Raw genomic sequence first — 10,183 nt, 5'->3', positions numbered from 1 at the left:
AATAGACTTGTATTTGTTTGTTTGTTTGAATTTATGCACAAAGCTACACAATGGGCTATCTGTGCTCTGCCCACCACGAGTATCGACACCAGGTTTCTAGCGTTGTAAGTCCGCAGACATACCGCTGTGCCACTGGGGGCCATTGACTTGTAAAGTATTGCTATCTAGTTTAGTAACTAAGTTACAAAAACAAACACAAAATAATGTTAAATCATTGGAATTAATGTAAATTACCAGCTTGTTTGTGTTCGGTGGTGTACACAGGTTTTCCACTCGGGGGGTGGGGCAAAAAATTTTAAGGGGCCAATAGATTAAAAAGCTGAAATTAATCTAGATTTTTAATAAAATGGTCATTAAAACAAATCAAATGTAATAGTGTTGATAGAAGTTTTATTTATTTTTTATTAAATGATACAAAACGAGTTTATTATAAACAAAAGCTGAAAAATAATATGTGATCATGTCACCCCTTTGGCTACGGCACAGGTTTTAAACCGTTTATTACCGCGATTTCTTCATATTACACCGTTTTAATTAATTTTATGTTTTTGCATGTCACTCATTTTTCCATGTAAAAAACACTGAAGTCCCAGCAGAAATTAGTGGAATTAATTGCAACACTAACGCTATTTTTATTTAACTGTGTGTGTGCGTATTTAACTCGTGTTATTTGGGATCTTGCAACCATCAAAGTCTTAGACATGGTGTATAAATAGTTCAGAAAAATACGTTTAAAAAGTCGATATGAACGTTATTGGTAATGTTAGGGATAAATACTACATATTAATGCATAAGATATTGCTTACTTACCAACATACTGTTATAACTAATACAATGCTCATTTTTATCCTTAGAGAAGCTTACCACGATTTTAAGTTATAGAGGTCGTAAAAGTGATAAGGATCGTCGCTGTTCAGTTATATACTACAGGCAAGAGTTGTAAACTTACTATTAGCCGTGTAGCGCGTAACGTTCAAAAGTAGTCTTTTGCGGAAGCGTTTATGAAATTAATTCTATTGACGTGTGCCTGATTAAAACAATACTTTAACAGTGTAAGTGTAACTAGTATTAATAAGCGTTATTTTTTAGTGTTTATGCTTTTTAGACATTGCTTAAAATGGAACTGTATGTTTGTTAAAATGTTATGAATTTATGATACATTGATTGTGTTGAGTTATATTGTATTACTACCACTATTAGTATTAGCATTAACGAATTATTTTATAGTTTAGTAAAACGAGAAAAAAAGCGCATCAAAAACAAATGAAATTTCATAAAATAAGTTCAGGTAATCAATACAGTATATTATAGTTAGTTGTCAATATTCAATTATCAATAATTAGTAATATTAATATAAACAAATTTACGAGTACTAGTATTGAACTTTGAAGGCTAAGTAGTAACTAGTACTAGTAGTATAACGTTAGTAAGCTAAGCTATCGTTTCACGTTTTGTCTAACCACAACGGTATAAACTATTGCAATAAAAAAGAAATCGAAATGAATAAAAGTAATTAATTTAGATCTGCAGTAGGTGGAGTGATACACCGGTTACGTACGATACCGCCAATTATTGCCATTTTGGTTTTATCTTTTAAGTAACATAACCATAATTTCAAGATTAAGATAATAAACAAGATGTGAAATATACGAAGATCATGGAATTACGTTTGATAATTTCGTTACTTCTCTTGGAAATGAATGACACGCCCTCTAACGATGTTGTTAAATGAAATGTAAATATACAATAATGGAATGAAACGTGGAAGGTGTAATAATGTGTAATCGAGTGTGGTATTTGAATCTAATGTTGGAAAAGAATAGAAAAATTGTTTTATATAAGTGTAATAAATATTACTACTGCCGGTTTCATTCGGAATATGTTTTATTTATATTTACAAGGTTTCTTTTAGTTTTACTCAAAATCAAATCACTGTACACCTTCAACTATGAAGTTAGAGGTGGTTTAACTGAGACTGGGTTAGAGTGAGATCATATTGATAATCCAAGCATTAGGCATATGGGTAATTTTATTATTGCATCTAACATAGCTAGCAGTAAGTTAACAATGCAATTAGTTTTATAGCCACAATACAAGATTTAAATCTTGTTTTTTGAAGCAAAAATATGCCAAAGCCTCTCAATAAGTCAATAATATTTCAACTCCAAGAGAGGCCTAACCAGTGACTTGTACAAAGAGATAAGTAACTGTTTTTGACTTGTAATTAATGTCTAAAGTACTTCATAAAATTTTGTTGCTTTACTACTAATAACAGAGCACTACCTTGACAGCATCAGTGATTTTTGTATCACTAATACTATGCCAAAATCCTTTTGTGCAGTCACACTATTGAATTTGAACAAGTTCCCATGTATATTAAACATGTGATCTAAGTTATCTTGATTTTATTTTTTCGATATCATTAGTATCTTTATAACTTAAAAATTATTTAAGTCGTTACACCAAGTTTGATGCCCCCCCCCCCCCAATAGTGGCAAGCGGTATGTCTGCAGACTTGAAACCCGGATTCTAGCATTGTAATACCTGTGGTGGGCAGAGCACAGATAGCCCATTGTATAGCTTTGTGCTTAATTACCAACAAACAAACAAAACCTCTGATTTTAGTTAATTTATTTTTGTGTATCCTGAGGGTAACTGTAATATAATAAAAAGCCTGGCAGTAGGCCTAAAACAATAAGTATAAGCCATACAAGTTAAAACACTCCTCAGAATCTCAGTTATTCTATCAAAATATAGTTTTCGAGGTCTAATGTTACCATAGTTATGTGCACAACATTACTTCTTCGGTATTATTTATGATATGTAACGTATTCAAGATTACCTACACCCATTGAAACTCTATTTCTACGATGTTTTCTTGTTTTGTAATGTGGTGATTGGCAGGCCATTTTAGCTGCCTTTTAGTTCAGTATTGTGTTTTTTAAGTACAATGCAATAGAATTATATAATTGAAGTTTAGTGTTATTCCCAGTTTAAATATTATTTTTTCTTTGCTTTGTGAAATTGCCTTTGTTTCTGAAAATTAAAATCTGGCCCTAAATGTGGAACAAGGAGAAATTCTTTCTGTTAAGCACATAATGTTTTTATAATATGCATAATATGTTTAGATATATATGTTGACCTGACAAAAGTACACTTCTAGATAATATGGTTGGCTCCATTCCTCAAATTAAGACTGATAATTCTTCATTTGTCTAAAATGTAGGAACTACCTTAAACAAGTACATGTTTATTATTTATTCTTGGGGATAGAATAAATTCCTCTTTTGTATTTTTTTATTATCAGAAATATTGGGTGTACAGATAAAATAAGATCAGAAGAAAAGGCAGGTAATGCTTCAAATTCAGATTAAAAAGATTGTTTGATATACTTATACAAGTTCTAATTACAAATATAAATGTTATCAATTCTTATTTTATCAAGTAGTTCTTGGTTACAAAAATGTGTAGCTGTATTGAAACTGGGAGTTTGATTTAATTTTTTTTCACAATAAATGGTAGTAATGAAACTACAAAAACTAATAAAACTTCATTTAATAATAGTAGTATTGTGTTATCATTATCATGTTGCACTGCTCACTGATAAAGTATATACATGTAGGTAGCAGTATATTAATTTCAATTGAAAAAAGATACATGTGTGTGTATAGATTTTATTTGCTCACACACACACTCAAGTATACTGAACTACATTTAATGAAAAAAGAGACTTGTTTTAAAACTCTAGAACTCGGTGTATTGCACGTGTTGGCTGCAGAAAAAATTACATTTCATATAATGAGTGTTCTTTTCATACATGACAAGTTTGAAACAGTATAATTTTTCATTGAGTTTTATACATTGAACTGTAGACTGGAGCAGAGAAAGAAACCAGTAGTAGTAGCAACTGTAACTATAGACTGTACTAAGACGGCTTCCAGGATCCACGATAATCTTTAAGGCTCAAAAAAAGTGTTAACTGCCTTCTTCACTACAGCAGATGTCACAAAGTATCATGACAAAGCCACTGTGGCTTCTTGTGTGACAACAGGGCTTTCCAGACCAAACTGCCATTGCTGCACCAGAAATACTGCCATAATTGGACTCCTAAACTTCGTGCCAAGAATGTGAAGAAAGAACTCCCAGTCACTAGTTTTTAGTTATGTGTATACTTTAGCCATTATACCACATCTGAGAATCAATATGCAACTTCCAGCGCATCTTAAATTTAGTTTAGAATTGTGCTGACAATCTGGAGTTGACACAGACATAAACTATGCAAAACTCTGAGGAAGTGTGCTAATGTTTGTGGCACTAGATGGCCAACTGGGTCAGCTGACACACATCATTGCAAAGTTATAGGTGACATATATCCATAAAACTGCTGTGCAGTCTTTTTTTTTCAGGTCATCTCTAGTGATGTTGTCAGGAAGGATAAAATGTCAAGATTTTGTGCAGACTTTAGATGGTTGAACTTGCTAATGCATGTCAATGCCTTCATTCAACAATGTACAGATCATCCCATTTGGTCAGTAATGTTTCTGCCACTTCCAAGAGGTTGATGGAACACTTAAAGGACTGCAGTATAAGATGCATTTCATCTATTTGAATGGTATACTTGTCTTTAGCCTCAAATTTCAAGCCAGTGCTGAAAATCTGAGTATTATATTCCTTGTATGCAGAGAGGTAGAATCTTGCTAGTGGTCTGATGCTTTTTCTCCTGTTGGTTCTGGTGCTGAGTTGGTGGCAGATCAAGGGTGGACCGGTTGGTAAACAATAAAACATTTTATTTACAAGGTTCGAATATTTTGGAATAACTTATTCCATCTTCAGCAAAATTTGAAAAATTGTGTTACAAATATTATTATTGCTAAAATTATAATATGATAACATAATCATTAGTTTACTTAGTTGCTAAGAAAGGCTGTAAATGGACGGATGAAACAATGTTATATATATATATATACACACACACACATATACATTGCACAACAGCCCTCCAGTAGGGGATCTTTCTACAAAAGATCACAGCAACAAACCAACCAAATACCAAGGAGAGAGTAGAATCCAATAACCCGAGTCTAATTTCTCACTATCTTCCTCTTCATTATTAAAGTTTGGTTTCCCCTCAATGGAATTGTGTGTAGATGTGGCCCTTCTACATTCTTCTTGTTCTGTACTGGCTTCTTGACCATCCCAAAGTCTTTGTATAGGATGGTTTACTGTGTCTCTCGTTTTAAGTTTTGAGACTTTCTGCTTCGGTGTCATGATCCATTGGAACATGAGCAATTTTGACCTTACCAGCGAGGATCCTCCTTCAGAGTGGAGTGCAGGTTTCTTCATCAGTGACTATCTTATGGGGTTAGGTCTAGTGGAGTTTTGTTTCCAAGGGTTTGTGTCAGTATAGAAGACATTCACCACAGATCAGTGGGTCATTCAAGTTCTCATGCCAGTTGGCTTTCCACTCCTGAAGGACCCTCTTACTTCCAACTGTCAAGCACAAGCCATCCAGGATCTTCTGCACAAAGAGCCCATAGAGTGCATCAACTCCTCTCTCGAGGGTTTTTATTCTTGGATGTTTGTAATACCAAAAAAAGACGGATGATTGATCACTGGTCATTGACCTTTCTCCTCTCAATCGCTTCTTCCAGCCTCCTCGGTTTACAGTTGTCATTTCTTTTCCTTCAGTGGCTCTTTTCACCCAGACTATGGATGACAAAATTCCATGTTGCAGATGCCTACCTTCATATCCTAATTGCTGAGTCTTCAAGGCATTATCTCCATTTCATGTACAACAACCAGGTTTTTCAGTTTTGTACTCTACCATTCAGGCCTCACATCTGCTCTGTGTTTTTTGTCAGATAATCAGTTATTTCATGTCATCTTCACTCCCTTGGCATTTACACTCACCATTACATAGACAACTGGCTTCTTGTCATTTGACAGAACTGCACACTCCAACTCTATTATCAGAAGCTGTAAGAGCTGGGTTTCTTATCAAAAAGAAGTCAGTTCTTACTCTCACACAGTACCTCCTCCATTTAGAAGTGTTTTTTAATTCCAAACTAAGCTGGGTCTAACTTTCTTCTCTATGTCATCAGGCCATGGAACTGGTGGTTCTTTAAATACAGTTATCTCCTTCTCCAACAGCATGCACAATTCTATCTCTTTTGTTGGATGGGGCATCCATGGAATCACTCATTCTTTTAGGATTGGTCCACATGAGGGCCTTTGAATTGTTGTTGTAGGACCATTGGGACATTTGCATAGATGTGCTGACTTGTCCAATGATACTGGTGGTTGAACAAGGACAACATACTAATAGTTGTTCCTCTACCACCTCCATGGCCAGTGATACATTTGTTCACAGATGCTTCTCTTCAGGGCTGGGGAGCTTGTATAGATAATATTGAATTCAAAGGATTTTGTACAATAGAGAAAGCTTCTCTTCACATCAATCTCCTAGGACTTTTAGCAATTCAATGAGCTATGACTTGAGGTCTCAAATTGTTGCGAGAAAAGGTGGTTGTGCTTAATTTGGACAATTCCACTGTAGTCTCATAAAGGAGGTCTCTTTGTTTTTGAACAGTGGATCTTCTTCTTTGGGCATAAAAACACCAGATTGTTATCATTACTTGTCATGTTCCTTGGGTAATTAATCTGGTGGCCAACCAGTTATCTTGTCCCAACAGAGCTCTTCCTACAGAATGGATGCTTCATCCTCAAGTTTTTCATTAGATCTGCTCTTTTCTAGGGACACCACAGATAAATGCTTTTGCCACACACCCAATGCTCAGCTCCCATCCTTCTGGTCTCAAGTACCTCAGCCAGGATTGGACAGGTTTTCATTTTTATGTATTCCCTCCAATTTGTCTGCTCTCCAAGGTTCTGGCACTGATTTTCTCCATGTTCTGTAGAGTTCTTCTGATAGCACCATATTGGTCAGGTCAGCTCTGGTTTCCACTCCTCCAGTATCTTCAGGAGTGTCAACCTCTTCCCTGGTCATCTCTCTTATGTCAGCCTTGGTCAGACATTTTTCATCCAGCAGACAGCATTCGTCGACTCCACACCTGGATTTATGAGATCCATTGTACGACATCGGGTATTGACGTCTTGGGTGGCATCCTTATTAACACATTCCATTGAACGTTCTTCTTTGGAAATTTATCAAAGTTAATGGTTTACTTATCAATTATCACTCAGACCTGGACTTAACCCTTTGCATCCCACTGTGCCCCATGTCTCTGAATTTTTGACATGGTTGTGTAATGAAAGTTTGGCAACTTCATTTATTGCATTGTATAAGGCTGCCTTATCAGCTAATTTTTGTTGTTCTAAGAGAAGAAAAGTTTACGTGTTCCCAGTTTTGTCATTACTTTTAAAATCATTTCAGGTTATCTGTCTTCCTTGCCCTTTCCAGATTCCTAATTGGGATATCACAGTGGTTTATATGCATTATCATGTACACTATTTGAATCTTTCAGCTTTCAGGTTAGACTCCCTTCATATCATATTCCTATTTTACAATTATATCATATTGCACACCCCATGCCCTAGCCACTACACACTGTGATTCCAATGATGAGATGTGGAACCTCGTCTGTGTGGTTGGAGCCTGGACGAATCTCATGATAATGAACAATGTTGACTATAGCCAGTTGGCCTTTACTGCCCATGTTTAGATTTCATTTTATCTAGGCGAAGAGCATACCTGTTCCAGAAGTAGTGCAGATCCCCACTAGTGTGCTTCATTATATCTCAATTTTGTGCAGTTGTTTTTCTATGCAGACACATTCTGTGTAGATCTTGGAGGCGTGTTTCAGAAGTTTACATTTTCCTCTACCAAAAATGTATTTCTCTCACAATCTCCAACCCTTCCTCCCTAAGATAGCTGATGTTTAGATCTGAAAATATTGCCAGTCTGAAAAAAGTGAATAAGAAAGAATAATGTGGAGCTCATATACGGATCAGGGTTATAGAGGGTGCATTGATGTAGGTGAAGAGAGTGCAAGATTAAAATTACTAGGGGTGGTATAATGGTATATAAAGACTGGAGCATGCAAGGTAAAATTCATACCAATGCTTAGATGGGCAAAGAAGAGAACCTTTTGTCAGGATAAAGCTAAAGTGTGAGAGGAGGTAAATATTACCAGAAATACATTTTTTTGTATAGGAAAGTGTACTTTCATCAAAGTGCTGTCACTGATTTATCCTCATCAAAAGCTATCCATTCATCTTGAATACATACAGCAGTGATTGTAGAATTTGATAATTTTACCACAGGTACAGGACAATATGGAGCAAGTAATTATGTATGCAAGGCTTATGCTAACTGTTCCTTATCACTGATACTGTATGACTGAAGGAAATGCTTGCAGTAGTAGTGTTTGTGAAACTTACAACAACTTCTTGTATGGAAGCTAGTTTACCATTTGAGTGGACCATGCATCACTAAATAGCTAATGGACTTCAGGAGGTATGATTGTGCACTGGATAAAGATGCTGCATGAGAACAACTTTGTTGTACAACACCTCCGTGATCAGCAGCACAGAAATGCAGAAGGATAATCTTACTAGCCAATGAAACCGTGTCAATTCATTGAATGTGCAGCACCCAAAGCTATTATAGCTGCAGTCACAACAAACCATACAAATGGTAACAATTCTGATTGCTGATGGGCATCACAAAGAGCAACTGAAGGATAGTGTGTAGTATTGTCAATGTATACTGGGACTGTGATGCAGATGGTGATTCCTAGAGCTCTAAGGCAGGAAAGACATCAGACTTTGTATTATGCAAAGACTGGAGGGCACTGAGGATTGTTATGCCCTGTTGCAAACATGCGAGCAATTTTTTTCTTGGCTGAATTCATATTAAAATTTTGAGCAAGGTATCAGTGGAAAAATCAGACAAATAAGGGAAAAACTGGCAGAGAGTTGTAGATTCTCCTCTTGAGAGAATTTTCCTAAATATAGCTGTTCCTGTACCCAAAACTGAGGATGGTAATCAATATGTGCTGGTTTTTAGTTACTTCACTAAATTGGACTAAAGCTTATCCATTGGTTGATACATTAAAACACTTCGGCACAGTTGTTTTGTTTGAATAAATTATGTATCATGTTGATAAATTCTCAGTCTCGGCCTTTACTGGTTGTCCATGGCTTTTCTCCTTTTCTGATACCTAGAGTTGTTTCTTCCCCTGTTCTCTCCATTATGTCCTCCTTACCCAACTTATTTGCCAAAGTGAGACCTGAATGAGATTTTGTTTCGTCTATTACATTCCATATTCAAACTGTTGAATACCTGACTTTTGTATTATCTTTATCTCCTGATTTGTTTCCTCCTACTTCTCCTTTATGATTAGTGTTGTTCAGATGTTTTTCCGATAGATGCTCCTCTCACCCTCTTCTACTGCACTTGTCTTTTCTTCTTCAACCACTCTTCTATCCCCTTTCATTCTGTTTCTTGCCTATTGGACCATTCATTCACTTTGGCTTGGTTCCTGTCCTTTTGTGCTGTTTGGTGTGTTTCTCACAGACTTCTCAGTTTAGAGGTCCTTTCTCTGAAACTCATCTTTTCCATGGACCTCTTTTCTTCTTCCATTATAAGATAGGTCTGTTGACTCCTTCATTTACATGTTCATCTCGGGATGTGGATGCTTACAGATTCTTTCACCTTTCTTTGAAATTGATTCATCACCCTTTTTTTGTTCTGCTACATCTCTTTTTGCTGACTCTCAGATGGACTCCTTCAGGCAGGCTTGTGGACTTTCTTATTTTTGGCTTCCCCAGGTATGCATGCAATAATCCTCTAACTTGGGTAAAAGTTACATATGAAATAGCTATAAAGTTCTATGCATTCCACTGCCTTTAATATCCAAGCCATAACACAAATAGCATCAAAATTAAGGAGACATGCATATCATTAATTATACCATGAAAAAAAGATAATTTGACAAGCTTTGATAAAACCTTATTTATAATTTATTATACATGCCACACAGCTGATAATACTTTAATAATTACTTTATCAAGTTAAAGTACACATTATGAGGATTAATTTGATACTTAATGTGTTATGTTAAAGTATTGTTACGTCTCCGTTTGTTAATTAACTTTCCGTAACTTCGTTCTGAACGAAACTTTAGCGACACAAGTCCTTACTTAATGAAACTGGTTTATT

The 10,183-nt window shown here is 35.6% G+C and overlaps 1 protein-coding gene across 4 annotated transcripts in view; it reads left to right on the top strand.

Moving 5' to 3' along the window:
* Positions 1–933: 933 nt before the first annotated feature.
* The window catches only part of LOC106464148 (N-acetylgalactosamine kinase-like), a 49,599-nt gene continuing 40,349 nt past the window's right edge, over positions 934–10,183 (top strand). The window contains exon 1 of one of the 4 annotated variants that reach the window (XM_022391830.1): positions 934–1,052. Coding sequence is in view for 1 of the 4 variants with exons in the window: in XM_022391828.1 (XP_022247536.1) it covers positions 1,701–1,735 (35 nt within the window). In the remaining 3 variants the exon portion in view is untranslated. Of the gene's footprint in view, positions 1,053–1,570; positions 1,736–1,760; positions 2,057–10,183 lie in introns of those variants that run through there. The other 3 variants (XM_022391828.1, XM_022391831.1, XM_022391832.1) reach the window with 3 other exon arrangements.

Source organism: Limulus polyphemus, unplaced genomic scaffold (assembly GCF_000517525.1).
Source record: "Limulus polyphemus unplaced genomic scaffold, Limulus_polyphemus-2.1.2 Scaffold1571, whole genome shotgun sequence".
In the NCBI taxonomy this organism is placed as follows: Eukaryota; Metazoa; Arthropoda; class Merostomata; order Xiphosura; family Limulidae; genus Limulus; species Limulus polyphemus.
This window is presented reverse-complemented; position numbering and strand designations above follow the sequence as displayed.